Source organism: Ornithorhynchus anatinus, chromosome 8 (genome assembly GCF_004115215.2).
Source record: "Ornithorhynchus anatinus isolate Pmale09 chromosome 8, mOrnAna1.pri.v4, whole genome shotgun sequence".
Lineage (NCBI taxonomy): Eukaryota > Metazoa > Chordata > Mammalia > Monotremata > Ornithorhynchidae > Ornithorhynchus > Ornithorhynchus anatinus.
The window spans coordinates 26909569-26931766 of NC_041735.1; the positions used below are offsets into that span (position 1 = coordinate 26909569).

At 46.2% G+C, this 22198-nt stretch overlaps 1 protein-coding gene across 9 annotated transcripts in view; it reads left to right on the top strand.

Annotated features, from left to right (window-relative positions):
• Nucleotides 1–22198, top strand: part of PTPRT (protein tyrosine phosphatase receptor type T) — a 900646-nt gene that overhangs the window by 699327 nt on the left and 179121 nt on the right. For all 9 annotated transcript variants that reach the window (XM_029070022.2, XM_029070024.2, XM_029070020.2 and 6 more), the window contains exon 12: nt 18078–18351. In XM_029070022.2, coding sequence (XP_028925855.1) covers nt 18078–18351 — 274 coding nt within the window. The remainder of the gene's footprint in view (nt 1–18077; nt 18352–22198) is intronic.

A 22198-nucleotide genomic window follows, 5' to 3' on the forward strand; every position in this document is an offset into this window, starting at 1 on the left:
CAGGCTAATAATAATGTTGGTATTTGTTAAGCGCTTACTCCGTGCTGAGCACTGTTCTAAGCGCTGGGGGAGATACAGGGGAATCAGGTTGTCCCACGTGAGGCTCACAGTTAATCCTCATTTTCCAGATGAGGTCACTGAGGCCCAGAGAAGTGAAGTGACTCGCCCACCGTCACACAGCTGACAAGTGGCAGAGCCGGGAGTCGAACCCATGACCTCCGAATCCGAAGCCCAGGCTCTTTCCACTGAGCCACGCTGCTTCCCCAGTCTACAGGGGAAGACAGACATTAGAAGGGGTAGAGACCCAGTTGCGTAGGTGACAGAGAAGGGAAGATTTAGTCAGGGAAGGCTTCTGGATGGAGATATAATTTTAGAAGGGCTCGGGAGATGGGAAAGATGGTGGCCTAGCAGAGGTGGAATGAAGAGAAAGTCCCAGGCCAGTGGGAGGACGATCTGATTATTTTATATCTACTCCAGGGCTTAGTACAATGCTTGCCACGCGATAAATGCTTAATGAGCACCACAAATATTATCACGGTTATCATTAGTAGTGGTGTTTCCCCAAACTGAACGAGTCTCAAACTGAACTGCTTGTTTTCCCACCTAAACCTTGTCCTCCCCGTGACTTTCCCAGCACTGTAGACGGCCCCACCATCCTTCCTGCCTCACGTGCCCGTAATCTTGGCGTTATCCTCGACTCCTCTCTCTCATTCACCCCACACAGTCGATCACTAAATCCTGTCGGTGCAACCCTCACAACGTCACCGCGATCTCCCCTTTACGGGGGAAGCAGCGCGGCTCAGTGGAAAGAGCCCGGGCTTGGGAGTCAGAGGTCTTGGGTTCGTATCCCGACTCTGCCACTTGTCAGCTGGGTGACTGTGGGCAAGTCACTTCACTTCTCTGTGCCTCAGTTACCTCATCTGGAAAATGGGGATGTAGACGGTGAGCCCCACGTGGGACAACCCGATGACCCTGTATCTCCCCCAGCGCTTAGAACAGCGTTCTGCACATAGTAAGCGCTTAACAAATGCCAACATCATTATTACTATCCAACCAAACTACTACCGAGTTAATCCAAGCACTTAACCTTTCCGGCCTTGATTACGGTACCGACCTCCTCGCTGACTTCCCTGCCTCCCGCCTCTCCCCAGTCCAGTCCGTACTTCGTTCTGCTGCCCAGTTTTTTTTATAACAAAAACATTCGGTCCATATTTCCCCTCTCCTCGAGAACCTCCAGCGGTTGCCCATCCACCTCTGCATCGAGCAGAGACTCCTTCCCGTCGGCTTTAATGCACCCAATCACCTTCCTCCCTCCTACCTCACCTTGCTACTCTCCTACTTTAATAATAATGTTGGTATCTGTTAAGCGTTTACTGCGTGCAGAGCACCGGCTCAGTGGAAAGAGCCCGGGCTTGGGAGTCACAGGTCATGGGTTCGACTCCCGGCTCTGCCACTTGGCAGCTGTGTGACTGTGGGCAAGTCACTTCACTTCTCTGTGCCTCAGTGACCTCATCTGTAAAATGGGGATAAACTGTGAGCCTCACGTGGGACGACCCGATAACCCTGTACCTACCCCAGCGCTTAGAACAGTGATCTTGCACATAGTAAGCGCTTAACAAATACCGACATTATTACTGTTACTTTAACCCACCACACACTTTGCTCCTCTCATGCCCATCTACTCGTTGCACCTCAGTCTCTTCTATCTTGCCGTTGACCTCTCGCTCATATCATGCCTCTGATCTGCAACGTCCTCCCTTTTCATAGGTGACAGACAGTTTCTCTCCCCACCTTCAAAGCCTTATTGAAGGCACGTCTCCTCCAAGAAGCCTTCCCTGACTAAGCCCTCTTTTCCTACACACTTCTGCCTCACCTTGACTTGTTCCCTCTATTCACCACCCACTTCCCCTAGCACAAAAGCACTTATTTATATATACCCATAATTTATTCATCTTAATGTCTGTATCCCCTCTACACTGTCAGCTCTCTGTGGGCAGGGAATGTGTCCCATTCTCTTCCATTTTGTAACCGTCCCTCCCCCAGTGCTAAAAAGAACTTCGAAGATTTCACTTGTGACGTGAATGACATCCCCATGTCTCGTAGATTTGATTCAAAATTCATTCTTATGAGTCAGCTGGGTAAACACAAAGGAAGTAGTTTCCATTTGGATTTAGTGTTGAGTGATAGTAGAGGAACAGATTTTACTTTTTAAAGGTTCAGGGGTTCGATATGTGGAAATTTCCACTCTTTGTGCAGAAGTGCTAACCATATAGCGAGATCAACTTGGCAGTGGATATTCTGACACCAAAATTTCTATTCCTTGGCAGAAGAGGAGCAGTAGGAGAGAAACTAACCTAGGGAAACTGAAAAGTTGAATCAACATTTTTCAACTTTCAAAAATGTCTGATTCCAATTCAGTCCAAGTTTAAACCACTCTTCCGATTCAGACTCATCTATCCTACTCAATTCTGCACTGATGTATGTCCTGCCGGGACAGACTGTCCTTGTCTGTTGAAATACTCTTCCTAAACAGTTCTTTAAAACATTTATCAGGGATGGAACAGCATCTGTACTAAGCGCTGGGGTAGAAACGAGTTAATCAGGCCGGACACAGTCTGGGTCCCTCATGGGGCTCACAGTCTTAATCCCCATGTTACAGACGGGAAACCGAGGCAGAGAAAAGTGAAGTAACGTCCACGGTCAGCAGCAGAGAAGTGGCCTACTGGATAGAGCGTGGGCCGAGAGTCAGAAGGTCATAGGTCCTAATCCTGGCTCTGCCACTGTCTGCTGTGTGACTGTGAGCAAATCACTTCACTTCTCTGTGCCTCAGTTACCTCATCTGTAAAATGTGGATTGAGACTCTGAGCCCCACACAGGTCAGGAACTGTGTCTAACTCCGTTTGCTTGTATCCACCGCGGTGCTAACTATAGTGCCTGCCACATAGTAAATGCATAACAAATGCAATTATCATCATCATCAAGCGGCAGAGCTGGGATTAGAACCCAGGCAGTCCTAAATCCTAAGCCTGTACTCGCTCCATTAAGCCATCTTGCTTCTTCTTATCTTCTGATTACCTTTTTTCTATTCCAGTGCTTAGTACAGGGCTTGACCTATAATAAATGCGTAAGAAATACTATTATTGCTATCCATTCATTCAATCGTATTTATCGAGCACTTACTGTGTGCAAAGCACTGTACTAAGTGCTTGGGAGAGGACAGTGCAACAACAAGTGGTCTCATTCCCTGCCCACAATAAGCTCAAGGCCTAGAGAGGGAGACAGACATTAATGTGCATAAGTAAATAAATGAATAAATAAATAAATCGCAGTCATATACATCTGTGCGGTGGGGCGGGAGGGAGATTGAATGACGGGAGCAAGTCAGAGTGATGCAGAAAGGAATGGGAGAAGAGGAAGAGAGGGCTTAATTAGGGAGGGCTTCTTGGAGGAGGTGTGCCTTCAGTAATAATAATGTTGGTATTTGTTAAGCGCTTGCAGAGCACTGTTCTAAGCGCTGGGGTAGATACAGGGTAATCAGGTCGTCCCACGCGCGGCTCACAGTTAATCCCCATTTTCCAGATGAGGGAACTGAGCCCCAGAGAAGTGAAGTGACTTGCCCACAGTCACACAGCTGCCAAGTGGCAGAGCCGGGATTCGAACCCACGAACTCTGACTCCCAAGCCCGGGCTCTTTCCACTGAGCCACGCTGCTCCTCTAAGGCTTTGAAGTAAGGGAGAGCAGTTTTCTGTCTGCTATGAGGAGGGAGGCCAGTCCGGGCCAGAGGCAGGATGCAGATGAGAGGTCAGTGGTGAGGTAGATGAGATGGAGGTACAGTGAGAAGGTTGGCATTAGAATAGTATCGTTATCTCTTCTTATTTAGTCTTGGCCCATCTGTCTCGTGGCCTCTGCCACCCACAAGGTAGTTGCAGAATCATGTTGAGATGTTCCCAACAACAGACGACAATAATGTGAATATAAAAAGGCAGACAGACTGGCAGACCCCACTTTCCTCGTGTCGAGTAATGCATTTCAGGACTTAATTATACCACAGGTATACAAATTACAGAAACACGTTAATGCTCCCATGATTAAAATTATAGAGAACCTAATTGAAAAAGCATAAACTGAATTGAAGAATTCCTAATTATAGTTTGCTTTGAGGTGTTAATTTCTTTCAAAATGCATGCATAATTTCTTGGAACCCTAAAGGGGGCTGCTACATCAGTATGTGGGTTGGAAATGGAAAGGGAGGAGGTTCGTAAATCCGCCCAGAAAATAGAAAACAAACCATGCACGTGACGCCATCCCCGAGCGTTCCTGAGGGATGACGTGTAAGGAAAAGGGATGTGGAGAGGGTTGGCAGAGATAACGCGTTGGGATCATTAGAGACGGGGGATGATGGAATGGGGTACAAAATCTGTGAGGGAAACGGTGGAGGGGAAAGCCAAATGGAGTATCAATTGTACAATTAAAACTTCTGGGCTTCATCTGAGGCCCAGAGTGCCTTATTAACCCTGTCATTTCCAAGAACTTACAGGCCTAAGTGGCAAAAAAAGAGGAAGGGATTTGAGGGAACAGTGGGGAACAGACTTCAGAAGGCCAGAAAGCCACCATTTTGAGTCCTTTCTGTCCTGCCCGGCAACGCCCAGCTCTTACCAGAGAGACATGGGACGAGTGAGCTATGAAGACAGCACCAATTAGGTATCCTAGGTACGGACTTTGAATCTTAACGTGAGAAATGTGAACTCCCTGCAGTGGCTACAGGTGGTAGGAGGACGGCAAAGAATGGGGAGGGACAGTGGAAAGAGGAGGCGTGAGCGACGTAGCGGGGAAGCCGATGACTACGTTATGGGGTCATGGAGTTAGTGATGAGATGGGGGGGAAGATGAACGTAGGCTGGACGAAGCTGACCACATTTTGGAGTGAGGATTTAGTTAGGGAGAGGAAGAGAGAAAGCGTCTGGTGCAAGAGATAGTGTACAGCTCAGCTGGCTACTTATCGTTATCCATTATTATTAATCAGTCGGTATAAACTAACACTGAACCGGATAAAGAGGCCAGTTTCACAGGATAATTGCAGTTACTGTCTCTAATCTATGTTACTAGTATCGGGTACATGGAGATAACCGAGTTAAGTGGGGGAAATAGCTCTATCACAGCCTAACTTGACTTGATTCTCAGTCAAATCCATCGCAAAAGCTCTGAAACAGAGGAAACACCGACAGAGCCACCAGCTCTTTCTTTCTTTCCAGTCTCCACACCATCAGACGCATACACCTTAACGCACCTGCCTCGTCCACAACGAGTCCCCAGCATTCCCACTCATCGGAATCTAACCCCTGAGTATTTCATTTTCCAAACAGAGCTATTCGGTTTCCCTTGCTACTGTTCGCTTTTCTTCTTCTTTCCGGAAGGAGCATGGGACATTTGATATTCATCCCACCTTCAGCCCCCCAGCACTTATGTAAATATCTCTAAATGATACATTATAAATGATTTATTGAATGTCTGCCTCCCCCTCCAGACTAAATTCGTGGTGTGCAGGGGGCGTGTCTACTAACTCCGTTGCGTCATACTCTCCCAAGCACTTAAGGCAGCGCTTTGCACATAGTAAGCGCTCACCGAATGCCATTGATTAATTGAGTGACTGATTGAGCATAGCTGATATTCGTTTCCACATTATGCAGTCTAGGGAACAGAGAAAGGAGAGTAGAGCGAGAGAGAGAAGAAGCAGCAGGAAGGAGAGAAAAAGGGGAATGGGCTACTTGGAAGTATTTAGCAAAACTCTGCAGGAGAAGCTTGCCAAGTTGATTGTTCCTAGTAATATTAATAGCGTCGATTAAGCTCTAACTGTATGCACAACACTGCGCTAAGGGCTTGTGGCTTCGTAGAAAGAGCTCGGGCTTGGAAGTCAGAGGACGTGGGTTCTAATCCCGGCTCCGTCACTTGTCCGCCGTGTAACCTTGGGCAAGTCACTTAACTTCTCTGTGTCTCAGTTACCTCATGGGTAAAATGGGGCTTAAGACTGGGAGCCCCACTTGGGACAACCTGATTACCTTGTATCTACCCCAGTGCTTAGAACAGTGCTTGGTATTTAGTAAGCACTTACCAAATACCATTATCATTATTATTATTATTATTACACAAGAAGGACTTGGACACTCTCCTGGGACTTCAATGCGCTCCCAACCTGAAGATGTAAAGAGGGGAGAGGGGTCTGGTGCCCGACCCTTAAGGAGAGATGAAACAAAACACTAAGAAGGCATAAAGATACCCTCTCTACTAAAATTGATTTAAAAGAAGAAAACACTTGTGATTTAAAAGAAGAAAACAGGTTTCCGCATTACATTATCCTTTAACTTCCAATTTTTTTTAGATCTAAATACAATGTAAATGTGTAATCTGGCCTTTTTAAAGCTTCCTCGACTTCTCTGCTTTTCTCCTTGCGGGTACAGAGAAAACTTCCCACACCATTAGCCTGGAGACGAACTATTAGAATAGTATTCCTAACTAAGGGCTTGGTTGAATAATTCGTGAACTGGGATATAGTTGTCTTCTCAAATATCATTGTTAATGCAATTTTTACTTTCTGTATGTTTGCTGCTCTGGCAGCAACTGATATTTTATTAATGATTTTTACTGGGGAAGGTGGCTATTGAGAGCCCAACGATTTTTCACAACAAGTCATTTACTTCTTACTTTCCGTTTCAGAACTAGACACCGGACGGGGTTTGAAAAGAGATTGCAAATTGTCTCTGGAATGATTGACCTTGATTTTGAGACCTAAAGCAAATAACCGTTGATCATTTGCCTCCTGTAGAAAAGTCTGTTAAAAAAAAGACCAGTATACGGTGGTCTTTGCAGAATCACTATTTTCGAGGTCTCTCAGGCGCGGGAGTTTGATTTTCTATTGTGTGGTATTTTTCTTAGTTCAGCAGGAGCTGATTTTGCCTCTGCAGGCACTAGTTTGGGGAAAACCTAGGGTTTTCTTGACTTCATAATAAGCTAAGTTGAAGAAATATCTCCACCTCCCCCAGATTTCTGTACCAACTCTTCCCTCATACACTGCTGCTTAGAAAAATAACTGAACTTAGAATAATAATGATAATAATAATAATACTGATTGTGATATTTAAGCGTCTACTTTGAGTCAGGCACTGTAGTAAGTGCTGGGGTGGATAGAAGCAAATTTACTTGGACACAGCCCCTGTTCCATATGGGGTTTGCGGTCTTAATCCCTATTATTATTGTTAGCATGGTACCTGTTAAGAGTTTACAATATGCCAAGCACTGTTCTAAACACTGAGATATCGGCAATTTAAACAGGTTGGACACGGTTCCTGTCCTGCATGAGGCTCACACCCTTAATCCCCCTTTTACAGATGAGGTAACTGAGGCACAGAGAAGTGAAGTGAAAAAAAAAATCTGACGCCAGATCTGCCTCTTTTCACTAGGCCACACTGCTTCTCTGCGGTTGCCCAAGGTCACACCACAGGCAAATGGTGGAGGTGGGATTGGAATCCAAGGCCTCTGGACTCCCAGACCCATGGTCTATTCACTAGGCTATGCTTTCTAAAAACTTTACTCCTTGCATAAGGTAAAAGGACTCCTAGTTAGAGAATCTACTAAGTGCACAGCATGTGTTAAGCAGCGTGCTGGATGATGGGGTAGATATAACCGTAGAGAAGCAGTGTGGCCTAGTGAATAGACTGTAAGCCCGTCAAACGGCAGGGACCGTCTCTATCTGTTGCCGACCTGTTCCTTCCAAGCGCTTAGTACAGTGCTCTGCACATAGTAAGCGCTCAATAAATACTATTGAATGAATGAAAAGAGAGAGATTTGGCGTCAGATCATCTCGGTTCGAAGCCTGACATTGCCAGTTGCTTGCCGCGTGACCTTGGATAAGTCACCTAACTTCTCTCGGCCTCAGTTCCCCCATCTCTAACTTAGGGATTCAATTCTTGTTCTTCCTCCTGTTTAAACTGTGAGCCCCATGTGGGACAGGGACCGGATCCAACCTCATAAAACTTGTATCTACCCCAGCACTTAGATCAGTCTTGACAAATAGTGCCTAATAATCCCCTTAACGATAATTATTATTATATCCACCTCTGACAGATTTCCTGCCCAACATAGGGCTCACGGTCTAAGAGAGAAAGATAATAATCATCTTATCCCTATTTTACATGTGAGGAAAGCGAGGCCCAGAGATGATGTCCCTGCCCAAGATCAGACAGCAAGCCAGAGGCAGAATCAGGTTTAGAACCCAGATCTCCAGAACGTGCCTAATAACTCTGTTATATTGTAGTAATAATTATGGTATTTAAGTGCTGACTGTGTACCAAGCATTGTTCTAAATGCTGGAGTAGATACAAGATAGGTTGTCCCACGTGGGGCTCACGGTCTTAATCCCCATTTTACAGATGAGGTAGCTGAGGCCCAGAGAAGTGAAGTGACTTGCCCAAGGTCACACAGCAGGGAGGTAGCAGAGCCGGAATTAGAACCCATGACCTTCTGACTCCCAGGCCCGTGCTCTATCCGCTACGCCATTAGCATAGTGCCCTGCACACCGTAAGCGCTCAATAAATGCGTTCGATTGACTGGGGAAAGCTCTTCCGTAAGCCAGGTCAGCCCTCGTGCGTAAATTCCAAAACATCCCATGGCTAAGGCCAGATGTGACAGTCACCTAGTTTATATGGGAGCGAAATCCAATTTTCTGAGTTACCCAAACCCTCTGTAATGTATTTGAATGTGTATGTCCCCCTCTAGAGAAGCAGCGTGGCTCAGTGGAAAGAGCCCGGGCTTGGAAGTCGGAGATCATGGGTTCGAATGCCGGCTCTGCCACTTGTCAGCTGGGTGACTGTGGGCGAGTCACTTCACTTCTCTGGGCCTCAGTTACCTCATCTGTAAAATGGGGATTAGCAGTGAGTCTCACGTGGGACAACCTGAATACCCTGTATCTACCCCAGCGCTTAGAGCAGTGCTCTGCACGTAGTAAGCGCTTAACAAATACCAACATTATTATTATTATTATTATTATTATTAGACAGTGAGGTCCTTGTGGGCAGGGAAGGTGCCTGCCTATTCTGTTACAATAATGTTGGTATTTATTAAGCGCTTACTATGTGCAGAGCACTGTTCTAAGCGCTGGGGTATAGAAGGTTAATTAGGTTGTCCCACATGAGGCTCACAGGCTTAATCCCCATTTTCCAGATGAGGTAACTGAGGCCCAGAGAAGTGAAGTGACTTGCCCACAGTCACCCAGCTGATAAGTGGCAGAGCCGGCATTCGAACCCATGACCTCTGACTCCCAATCCCGTGCTCTTTCCACTGAGCCACGCTGCTGTCCTCCCCCAGGCATTCAACACAGTGCTCTGCATTCAGCAAGCATTCCATAGATAGGATTGATTGAGCGACCGAAGGCAAGGCACGCTCCATATTTGACCCCAGATGATTCGGATCAGTTAGTTACCCAGGAAAATTCCCAACCGTCCTACCGGTGCTGGGCAGAGCTGACCGGTTTCAAATATCTGTGAATGGAAAAGCCCATCCGCCAAGGAGCTCAAACCTGGCAGGTAGTCTGACTGCGAGAAGGAAATGAAAGAGAAAGTAAGTAAGTGGCAGAGTCCAGCCCTAAGTGAGAAACAGAGCTGTTATCTGGAGTGATTATCTTCCACACTCATGTCTGGGCGCTGAATGGAGACCACATTTGTTAGCAGATTCCCTTGTTAGGTGAAGATAAGAGCACATTTTCCTCTCTGGATGCTGTGTTTATGCTGTGATAACCAGAAGGAGGGAAGCTTTTACCAGAGACATGAAGGGAGCTGTCTAAACTTTCAAATGCCTCAGGTTCGGGGTGGGGGAACGTAAGGTGGGTTGAAATGTGTGTAGGAACATTTTCTGGCCCTCATTTCATACACGATTTATCAAGGAATCCAGGATTTCATCTGTGTTCACCCCACGTGCCCCCTGGTGCTGCCGAAGCACCCTCTTTTCTCTGGGCAGAAACGAACGCCCTGTTAAGTGTTGAATAAATGGTAAAATAGTAATGCTGAGATGACCTATAGTGAGCTAATGCTGCCTTATCTTCTCAGGCTTTTAATTATAGCAGAAAGACGGGCATGCTCTGCTGACTCCGCTTGAGTGTGTGTGCGTGTCTTGATCCATTACGTTCCCAGAGAGGGGAAACTTTGGGTTGTAGAAGTGTTCGACTAGTCGCTTTATGAAATCCGCTCATCACCGCCCCGTCCTCTACTCCCTCTACTTCTCCGACTCTACTCCTGCCCTCTTTGGGTGGAATCTGGGGAAAAAAAGGATTCATTCATATGGACAAAATTTGAAAGCTCAGCTCTGATCACAGGGATTCCAGTCTGTTGGTCCAGACTGAGATCTGAAGGTTAGGACTGGAGAAAGGGAGACTCCGTGAACACTCAGAGGTCTGAGTTTGGACTGTTTGGAGAAGGAGTATGTTTTTTTCTCCGAATAGCTGCAGAAAAAGAGTCCCGGCTTTCCTTGTTCTTGGGAGCAAGCGTAGTGAAGCTTTTTAGGGCTGTCTTCTCTTTTCCACTGTGCACTGAATAAAAACAATAATCATAATAAAGATAATAATAATAACTGTGGTATTTGTTAAGCACTGACTTTAGGGCAAGAACCGTACTAAGTGCTGAGGAAGATACAAAATAATAAGAAACAGAAGAATAGTCCAAGACTGGTTAATGTGAAACCTCAAAATGGCTTCCTTTGAGCGTCATCGAAGCCTGTTTGAATTTTCATCTCCATCATCCTTTATTTCCCCAAGCGCCATTAATTTGGGCCTCCAAATTTCTATCTCGAATTCACACTGTTTTTGAAACTCACAAAGTGTTATTTAATTGCCTGAAAATTGGGTATGAGAGTCATAGCAGATTAGCTTACCTGTGTAGAAAACAAAGCTAATACCTGTTTTGAAGGCTTTTGGAATTGTTGACTGGAAGGTGCTACGTAAAGCAAAGGAATATCATTTAGCCATAAATTATCGTGTTCTTTGTGTGCTAGCTAGTCTCCTCTAAGGATTGTTTGTGGCAGTGCAAATATTCAGTGTGACTTTTAAGGCTTAGGGAATACTGGTTTTTCTTCATTATCTAATTTATATTATTGCAAACTGCATTTAGATAACCAGCCAAGTGTCTCGGAACAATCCTCAGAGTAGAGAGAATGTAACTGCAAGTGTACAGAGCTGTTGAGGCCTCCAAAACTGGCCCATCGCTCTGAGCCAGCCTCCTATTAATGCCCTCCTTACTGTGAATCAGGGGCATCGTGGAGCTCAAATCGCCCATTTATCAGATTAAATGAGAGGCAGAATGTCTGTCTCTGTCGTTCTATTTTTTGCCAGCTGTGTTGGATGAATTAAAAACATTACCTTTTCAGCACTCATTAGATGAAAGTGCCCGAGACCAATATGCGTGGGAGAGATTTAGCCAACGGCAGGGGTGAGCCTGGGCGTGTGTAAAAAAGAGAAGAGACACGTAACAGCTCCCTGCTCCTTATTGGTGGGAGGAAAATGCCCTCCCCCCAGCCCCCCATGACCCGATGAGACTTTCCCTCACTGGAATCCCCCACGGATGAGCACCTCATCTTATGAATTATATAGACAGGGAGGAATCAATAAAAGAAATCAAAAAGCAGTATTTTACACAGACACACACGTACATTTCACAGCAGTTCTGTATTAAAAATGATCTGCGTTCTAAACTCTCCGCCATCGATTGAGGCATAAATATTTTCCATCACTATCTTTCTTCATAATGCCTGCCATTGGAAATCCCTTGCCCTTTTCCCCTTTGATCAATTGCACCGTTTCGCCACCGATACGAGATCTTTCAGGGCTCCCGAAAAGAGATGTTAAATGATCCACGTAAGTGGATTTAGTGGTTGAGGCAGTCACTGCAGAATTCTCATCCACTGCCCACCCGAACACTCTGCTTTGTTGGTGTTAGAATCCGTGTCGTTCCATTACAGATGTGGCGACGCTCTCTGCCTGTCTTTCAGAAGCTTCGTCCCTTTGAAAGCACTTAGAATGATTCACCGCTGACAATTTCCAATGCTCTTATTGATCTCTTCTGTCTAACGAGACAAAGCACCAGCCTTGTGTAGACAAGTGAGGAGAGTCAGTGTGAATACCCTGAAGAAAAGTGAAACTTTACCGGTGACATCTCTTTCTCTGCCGCAAAGTGAGCCAAGCTAAACGGGCAGTTGCAGCCAGCTACTCTTCAGCATTCATTCGTTCATTCAGTCATATTTATTTGAGCTTTCGCTGTGTGCGGAACACACAAGTGAAGCACTTGGGAGGCTCTGATATAAAAATAGACAGTTACATTCCCTGTCCACAGTGACCTTATCGTCCAGAGGGGCAGATAGACATTAACATCCTTACCAGAGCAGGACCGTAGGGTTCCGAAAGCTGGACCCAATTGCCTGAGGAAACAAAGTCGCTTGGTGATCTACAAGGAAAGTGTTCTGAGGTTGAGATCAGCTTTCGTCCTTTCCATCTCTAGGAGATTGTCAGGCTCTTTCCATCACCCGCAGTGTGCAGAGCAGTATGCTAAACGTTTGGGAGAGTACATGAAAGTTAATTAATGCCCTCTCACTGAGATGATGGTTTCAAGAAGGGAACAGGTTGAAAGCGGAACCGTGGTGACATTAATCGCTTGGTAACTTTTGGGGAAGGCCCCCAAAATGGCAACATACCTGTCCTCATGGAGTCACTGAGCAGACTGATAATGATTAGACTGTGAGCCCGTCATTGGGCAGGGATTGTCTCCATCTGTTCCCGAATTGTACATTCCAAGCGCTTAGTACAGTGCTCTGCAAACAGGAAGCGCTCAATAAATACTACTGAATGAATAATGCTGAGGAGAATCAGAGAATGGGCCTTCTGACTGAGTAAACATGTATGATGGGCGAGGCAAAGATGGCTGAATATCATAGATGGTTCTCTTTAGATGGCGTCAGAATATTTTGACCAAAACCTACTGTTCTCTTAGCAGATTTTCCTGAATTCTCCTATTTGATTGCAAGCTCTTCTTCTTAAGTAAAGGAAAAATTCGGTTTCATTATTCATATTTATGTTTTCTTTCATTCTGGCTGATAAACTTAAATCAAGCTTTTTCTTATGAAAATAGATTTTCAGCAAGATAAGAATAGAAAATGGTAGGTTATGAAGAGGGAATAATGCTCCCCCCCCCCCACACTTTTTTTCTTCCAAAATTTACACACTATAGAGAAAAAGGGAAGCACAGTTTAAAATTCTCAACCTGACAGTAATCAGATGGTCTTCTTGAAAGTTCGAATGATAATGGAATCTCCCAACAAGTTTGGCCAGGAAAATCTTGGCCCTGAGAAGTCTCTCTGTCCCAATTTCTATAAAATCTATAAAATGGAGATAAAATGCAGGCTCACCTTCCTTACTTTGAGCTCAGTGTGGGACGTAGATTTCATCCGATCTGATATCCAGTGCTTAGAGAGTTTGTATAGCCTATTGGAAAAGAGACCAGGCTTCTTTCCCCTGAGAGTCAGGGGATCTGGGTTCTAATGCAGACATCGCCACTGTTGTATAACTTCTCTGTACCCCTGTTTCCTCAAACTTAAAATGGGAATTAGATCCCCGTTCTCCCTCCTATTTAAACAGCCCCATGTGTGGCAGGGACCATGGCCAGTCTATGTATTTGGGTCACGACACTTAATGCAGTGCTTGGCACATAGTAATAATCGCTTAATACATACGCGATCATTATCAGTAACAGTATTAGTATCTATCATTATTTTTGTTGCGGTTATTCAAAGCACTTAATACCCTCATCAGTAATTGATTATAGTGCTAATGAGAAGCAGCGTGGCTCAGTGGAAAGAGCCCGGGCTTGGGAGTCAGAAGTCCTGGGTTCTAATCCCGGCCCCGCTGCTTGTCAGCTGTGTGATTTTGGGCAAGTCACTTAGCTTCTCTGTGCCTCAGTTATCTCATCTGTAAAATGGGGATTAAGACTGTGAGCCCCACTTGGGACAACCTGATCCCCTTGTATTCCCCCTCCCCAGCGCTTAGAACAGTGCTTTTCACATAGTAAGCGCTTAACAAATACCATCATTATTATTATTAGTCGTTTCTGCAGTGCTACTCAGCGTCTTAGCTCTGCCATTCATGCTTCTGCTGGGCTACAGAAGAGAGTCGGAAAGCTGCAGAAAACCTCATTACGAAGAGCAAATAAAACAGTGACATTAGCTGAGCAATTACTCTGTGCAGAGCACTGTACTGAGTGCTTAGGAAAGTACAACAGAGTTGATAGGCATACGTCCTCCCAAAGTGAGCTTAGAGTCTAGAGGACAAACAAAAGCATTCGAAGGGTCGGACCCATTTACGGCCGAGAAGACCAAAACCCAGCGGGCGGTTGCCAGAGATTCTGCCCATATTTCATTCATTCGTTCATTCAATAGTATTTATTGAGCGCTTACTATGTGCAGAGCACTGTACTAAGCGCTTGGAATGGACAAATCGGGAGCAGATACAGTCCCTGCCCTTTGACGGGTTTACAGTCTAATCGGGGGAGACGGACAGACAAGGACAATAGCAATAAATAGAATCAAGGGGATGAACATCTCATTAAAACAATAGCAAATAAATAGAATCAAGGCGATGTACATTTCATATTCGTCATCTACCGCCCACATTTGCCAACAGTTATTTCACGATTACTGCTGGGCCCATTCACCTCGCTAAACGGCCTAGGCCAGGGGTCTGCACTGGGGCCTTTGAGCTATCAGTGGGCAAAGAGACACGCAATTTATGCTGTCTTCTTCCCACACTCCGCATGATGTCATTTCATCATGCTGCACATGACGGAGTGTGACGTGATGACGTCTCTGCCCTGCATGGCGGCTTCAGAGCAACGGCCGCTACGCCTACAAGATGGAGCCCACCCGTGGCCGCCGTTAGCAAGCGTGGCGCCCTGTGCCCGGTACAGATGAGCTCTTTTGCCCCTGCGCGACCGGGGCAGCCTCCTACCTTGCCTGACTTGGCTGGCCCACTTTGGCACCCCTGCTGCTTTCTGCGGGCCTAGCGGGTGGCCCATACAGGCGTCACTGGGGATTACGAGAAGCAGCATGGCCTAGTGGATAGATCACGGGCTTGGGAGTAAGGAAGACCTGGGTTCTAATGCTGGCTCTGCTGCTTGTCTGCTGTGTGACTATGAGCAAGTCATTTCTCTTCCTTTGTGCCTCAGTTACCCTGACAATATAAAGGACATTAGGAAGTGAGCCCCATGTGGGATGTGGATCATGTCCAACCTGATTAGTTTGTATCTGCCCCCCATTCTTAATACAGTGCCTGGCCCAGTAAACATATACCATTTAAAAAAAAAAAAGGAAAAAAGAACCGGTTGAGCCTACCCTGCCACTCAGTGAGGTATGGAGCTGCCATCTCGGCTTCCTCTCAGCCTCTTTCTGGCTCAGAGGGGCCAGGCGGCTCAGCTTCTACACAGTCTCTCGCCGTGGTGGCGGAGTTAATGACATCGTCCTCCCAGCGCCCATTCCCCGAGTGGTTGATTTTGCTCGAGAGTTACATCTGATTCCATAGGCTCCCAACCCAAAGACATTCTTCAGTCAGAACCCCCCTTCACTTCCTCGGGAAGCAATATGGCATTGTGGAAAAAAACGCAGGCCTTGGAGTCAGAGGACTTGACCTCTAATTCTGACTCCGCGACTTACCCGCTGTGTGACCTTGGGCAAGTCACTTCATTTCTCTGAGCCTCGGTTCCCTCATCTGCAAAATGGGGATTCAATACCTTGTTCTCCCTCCTCCTTAGACTGTGAGTCCCAAGTGGCCCCTGATTATCATGTATCTACCCATGCTTGGCATATAGTAAGCACTTAACAAATACCGCATTATTATTATTATGATTATCATTATCGGTATCGCCCCAAAGACATTCCATCTACTTGCAAATTGAGATCTAGAACCCAAGTCTCCCGATTCCCAGAACTGTGCTCTTTCCACTGGGCCCTCAGCGGGGCAGAATATGCTCTAAAGCCAGTTTCATCCTCTGAAATGCTGCCGTGTTTCCGAAAGGGCGAAATAAATGTAAATGAAGAAGGGAATCAGTAGACAGTGTCCTAAGCCCTTTGACGAGGTTCCCCACCAAAGGCTTTTGAAACAACTGCGTAATTATGGGATTGATTAGAATGTTCTCTCATGGATAGAAAACTGGCTAAATAGAAAACAAAGGGGAAGAATCCGTGAGACCTCCCCGGAACGGAGCCGTGTAAAGATGGGATGGCCGGGAAACAATAATAATAATAACGTTGGTATTTGTTAAGCGCTTACTATGTGCCGAGCACTGTTCTGAGCGCTGGGGTAGATGCAGGGGAATCAGATTGTCCCACGTGGGGCTCCCAGTCTTAATCCCCATTTTACAGATGAGGTAACTGAGGCACGGAGAAGTGAAGTGACTTGCCCGAAGTCACACAGCTGACAAGTGGCCGAGCCGGGATTCGAACCCATGACCTCTGACTCCAAAGCCCGTGCTCTTTCCCACTGAGCCACGCCGCTTCTGCAGGAACTGGTTTTGTTTAGCTTCCTTATAAATGACTTGGCAAAGTGCGCAGTGAAATCTCCAAATCCCCAGCTGACACCAAGCTCTTCCGGGTAGCAAAATGTTATGCAGATGGAGCTGTACTGCGGAAAGTCCTCCAAAAATTGAGTAGGTGAGTTGATAGATGGTGGATGACCTGGGAACAGGTGCAAGTTAGGGTGTTTGGGCAAAATGACCCATGTTCTAAGCCACTTGAGGTCGGATTCAAGGCTGCCTGTCAAGGCTCAGGCGAGAGCTCTCCAAATCGGTGTTAGTTGTGCTCGGAGATCATCGTTCCAACGGGTGACAGCAGCCAGATTGGCCAAGGGGTAGATAAGGGGATAGTGAACCGGCACATGTAGACCCTATTCTGGATAACTAAAACTAGGTAGTGATAATACACTTCAAACAAGGGTGGGCTGTTGGCTATTTATCCACTGGCTTGCCTAAAGGGCTGAGAATAATAATAATGGCGGGATTTGTTAAGCGCTTACTATTTGCCAAGCGCTGTCCTAAGCCCTGGAGGAGATACAAGGTAATCACGTTGTCCCACGAAGAGCTCACAGTCTTCAGCCCCATTTTGCAGATGAGGTAACTGAGGCACGGAGAAGTGAAGTGACTTGCCCGGGGTCACACAGCTGACAAGTGGCAGAGTGGGGATTAGAACCCTTGACCTCTGTTGCCCTCCAAGCGCTTAGTACAGTGCTCTGCATATAGTAAGCACTCAGTAAATACCGCTGAATGAATGCCTCCCAAGCCCATGCTCTTTCCACTAAGCCGCGATGCTTCTCATGTTGCCGGGGCGATAAAAGGTCTTTTTGAAACCAGTTTACCTCCTGCCTTGTATTTGGAGCAGGGTCTGGGCCCAGCTACTGATTTCTCCTCAGTGTATTTCGAAGGAGACTTAAGGTGGCGGTATCCAGGGAGTAAGAATTGGTGGTGGACCTCTATTTATTTAATTTATTCTTTCGACCCAAATTTCTGATCTCTTTGGGGATGAGTTTTTCACCTGGACTGTAAGCTCGTTAAGGGCAGGGACGTGTCTGCTAATTCTACTGTAGAGTACACTCCAAAGAACTTGGTTCAGAGCTCCGCACCTAGTACGTGCCCAGTCCATATCATTGATGGATTGATTGATAAGGAAAGCAAGCATATTTGCCAATTTTACCAACAGCTGCATTATTTAGTGTGGTAAAATCTCAACCGGAAACAACCAGGCTTCTGCCGTTTCCCGGCTTTCAGGTTGAGGGTTCGACACACTAGACTCCTGAAGTTTCCGGGCAAACTGGTTCTGTTTGATCTGAGGACGTAACGACTCCTCTCCAGCTTAGGGGTACATCTTCAGACAAAAAACTGAAAACCATTCTCCTCAGCCTGCTGGCCCGGGGCAATGTCCACCACTCCATTTTTGCTCCCGTTTCACTGCGATCTACCTGACCGGGGCAGTTTGGGGCATTCTAACTCCCCCTCCCTCCTCTCCCAGTGTCTACCAGCTGGTCGTCAAGGAGGAGAGACTGCAGAAGGCTCGGAGGGCTGCTGACATCATTGAGTGCTTCTCCGTGCCCGTGAGCTACAAGAATGCTTCCACCCTAGACTCGCCTCACTATTTTGCCGCTGAGCTGAAGCCCATCAACCTTCCCGGGACCCAGCCATTCACGGTGGGCGACAACAAGACCTACAATGGCTACTGGAATGCCCCCCTCTCGCCCCTGAAGAGTTACAGCATCTATTTCCAGGCTCTCAGCAAAGCAAACGGAGTAAGTATGGAAGGGGGTGGTTGGCTACGAGCTCGGACGTATACCTGTCGATTATTTGGCCAAAAAGGCCGGGGAAACCTAGCCCCCGGATGTCGCAGTGGTGACGTTGCACGGTCCATCAGAAGGACAATGGAGGGAGCCAGGGAATAGGAGCCAGAGGATGGGCCTGATCCTCCAGGCAGTTCGGAAGGGGGTGGGATCAACATCCAACAATAAGCGAATTTGAGAGGGAGTCATTTTACATAGGAGGGATTAGCACAGGTTTGGAAGTCAAGACTTTGCTGGCTGTTGCTCATCGAGCAGCCCTCACCATGTTTCTCTGTCTCGGGAACCTGAGCTGTAAATTTTACGGGCTAATTTCAAGGAAATTGGATGGCTGATCACATTCAGAGTTACAGTGGTACCTTTTCATTTAACTGCCCGAATTTTAGCCCTGTTTTTTTTTTCCTTTCCTTTTTAGATAGATTCTCCCCAACAGCACCACTGTTTGCGCTATCTTGAAATAGGCAAATTTGGTTTTGGTTCGTTTTGTTTGTTTCTTCCAATTACAAAGACATTTCTACCAGCATAATTTACACAGTTCCACTACTGACTGGAGAAAAAATGAAGATATCAAACATATTTAGGTGTGTGTCTCCATCTTATCTTGCCCACCCCCATCATGTGTGATAGTTAATTACTTTTTGTATCTTTTGAAAGAAAGAAATTCTATCATCTAGATTTTATCTCAAAAACAAAGAGAAGAATGGAGATGGTAAATACAGGGCTGATGATGGGTTCCTTCCTGTGGCCAGCGACTGTGGGGGTTTGATTGGATTTTGCAATTTTGCATTTTGCAAGGCTGATGTAGAGCTTTCCAGGTTCCCGTGAACGAATCCACTGGCATTTACGAGTGAAATATTTGCTTATTCTGCAAGCCACAGGCTCAAACTCCATCAGTGTGTACGACTTCTAGCCTAATAGGTTTGTGGCAATTTCAAATGTGGCCCTCAGATGCCTGATGGGAAGGAAAATGGTTTGCACAACTGAGGACAAGCTGAGTCCAATGGGCAGATAGTCTGATGCCTTCTCTTCAGCATCTAATTTCCACTCATCATAAAGCAAGATAACTGATGTTTGGCACCTCTGATTAAAGCAAGCTGAGGATACTGGTTGTTTCTATTCACATTAGGATGAGATATATGGTTCTGAGCCCTTCTCATTACAGCTGCTGAGTCCTTTCCTGATGGCACCCTGGTGTGGAAAACACTCTCCTCCCCAAATGCCTTCCTCTGGAGACTCAGAGACCCTGGAAGAGCTTAATTTGGTCCAAATGGCTAAGTAGCACCAAAAGCAACTTTCTCAGTGGCATGCAGTGATTGAGAACAATTTTTTATTGTTTCGATTTTGCTCTTCACAGAATGGGCTCTGCTGAATCCACTGTTCTACTCCTCTCTGGTACCATTAGTCGTGATTTTTATGTTGAAAAGAGCATAATTAACAGCTGGATAGAAGACAAGCGTGGCAAATTAATGCAGAATCGGATCATGAGCTGCCTTTGTTGGGCATGGCTATTTTCTGTTCCGCTTTGTTTGGGAAGAAGACTTGCACTTCTGTGTAACCCTTCTGCTCTGCTGTTGCACACTTAGCCTATCTAGGGCCTCTGCCAGACCTGGGAGATGAAGAGGGAGTGTGAGAAATCGAAAAAAATCATTTCCTTTTCTCTGGTACTTGTTCTTTTGGCTACTAGAATTGCGTAGCCTCGAGGGAACTGTCAGAAACCGGATGTTCTGTAGAAATGGGGCATTGTGTTTCAAGTAAAGGAATGCATCAACAAGGGATTTAGGGAAAGAGAGGTTGCCTTGAGTTTAGTGTTCCCTTCTGCATCATCCTTGCACTTAGATTTGTACCCTTTATTCACCCCACCCTTAGCCCCGCAGCATTTAGGTACATGTCCGTAATTTATTTATATTAATGTCTGTCTCCCCGTCTGGACTGTAAAGCTCCTTGTGGGCGGGGGACACGTCTTCCGATTCAGTTATCTTGTACTCTCCCAAGTATTTAGTAGTACAGTGCTCTGCCCACAGTAAATACTGAATAAATATGATTGCTTGATTGATTAGCACAAAAATATGTAGTATTGTGGCCCATTAAAGGAAACATTTAACGATTCACAAAAGGGAGTCTCAGGTGCTTAATCCAATTCAGTCACTCCTTTAACTCAACTGACAGTCTTGGTTCTTGAGACAAGTGCCCTACCGACTTTGGCTTCTCCCCGACTGGGTAACCACATTTACTCTATCATGTATTGTATTGGATAAGAAAGATGGCAAAAGATGCCTCAGTCTTAGACTTTCGATCACTGAAGAGTGAGAACATATTCTCTCCCTGCTAGAAACACAGTAGCATCCTTCTCATGGGTCATTTTTCTGTCATCCATCCATACTGAAAGTTCTGAAAGTAGGTTATGGATACGGACACAAAAGCCCTCATCTCTCAAGAGAAAGAAGTCATCAGTATCACCAAAAATACTTATAAAGCAGCTATTGTGTGTAGCGCTCCATTTTGGCTTGGGGGGCATAGATCAGAAGGCAAGATATCCCTTCAGATATTTTCCAGACAAGGGTATGCATTAAGCACTTGCATCTGACATTAAAATAAATTCTGGATAGGTACCTAAGTGCTGTGGGGCTTAGGGTCGGGGAATATACAGTACTTATAGGGTACAGCTCGAAGTGCATAGTGATGCAGACGGTAGTAAGCTTGTTGTGGGAAGGGAATGTGTTTATTGGCATATTGTACTCACCCAAGCACTTAGTACAGTGCTCTGCACCCAGTAAACGCTCAACTGATACAATCGCCTGACTGACTGATGGCAAAGGAGGGCTTAGTGGAGAAAATGGAGTTACTCACCCCTTCCCCTCTCCCCCGGCATCCGGGCGAGCAGTTGGGGTGCCGAGGCCGACAAAGAAAGCTGGACAGGGAAGAACAACAGTCATCCCCCTCAGGCACCGGAGAAGTGCACTAAAGGAGCCGCAGTGCCCAGTACCAGCCACTCTGGCCCTACTGTCATGGGTGGGCTCTGATGGGCAAGGAAGCACCAGGACAGGCGATAGAGCAGCCTTGTTGGAGGGGCCCAGATTGACCCCCGCGGATACCGGGTCTGGATCACTGGTGAGGTGTAGGAGGAAGAGTAGGCGGTGGGTGAAGCAGTGAAAACTGTGAGCAGTTTTGCCAATCTGACAACCACCATATCCCCTCTTCTCAAATGAAAAGACTCAGAAATGAGTGTGTTTCCTCGCTTTCGAGAAGCACCATGGCCTAGTGGGAAAAGCAGGGGCCTGAGAATCAGAAGACGTGAGACCTAATCCTGGCTCTGCCACTTATCTATTGTGTGACTTTGGGCAAGTCACTGCAATTCTCTGTGCCTCAGTTTCCATTTCTGCAAAATGGGGATGAAATCTTATTCCCTCCTACCTAGCCTGTAAGCACCATATGGGGCAAGGTCTGTGTTCAGCCTGATAATCTTATATCTACCCCAGCAGGTAGTACAGAACACGCTACCTCGTAACTGCTCAGGAAGTACCATAAGTATTACTTTTTTTCTCTTTTTTTCTCTCTACCTCTCTTTCTTCCTCTTTTTTTTCCATCTCTTTTTCTCTCCTCCTCTCCCCACCTTATCTGTGTGTATTGAATGGTTGGTTGCTGGCCCTCCAAATGCTCAGAGACTTCATCTGATTTGACATCTCTTCAAGAGAAGATCGCGGACTTCTGCTTTAACTGAGGTCCACACTGCCTTTGGCCGTTGTGGATAAAATGAGTGCCGAACGGCCAGTGCTTTTCTGCTCTGTTTTGCACAGGAGGCACC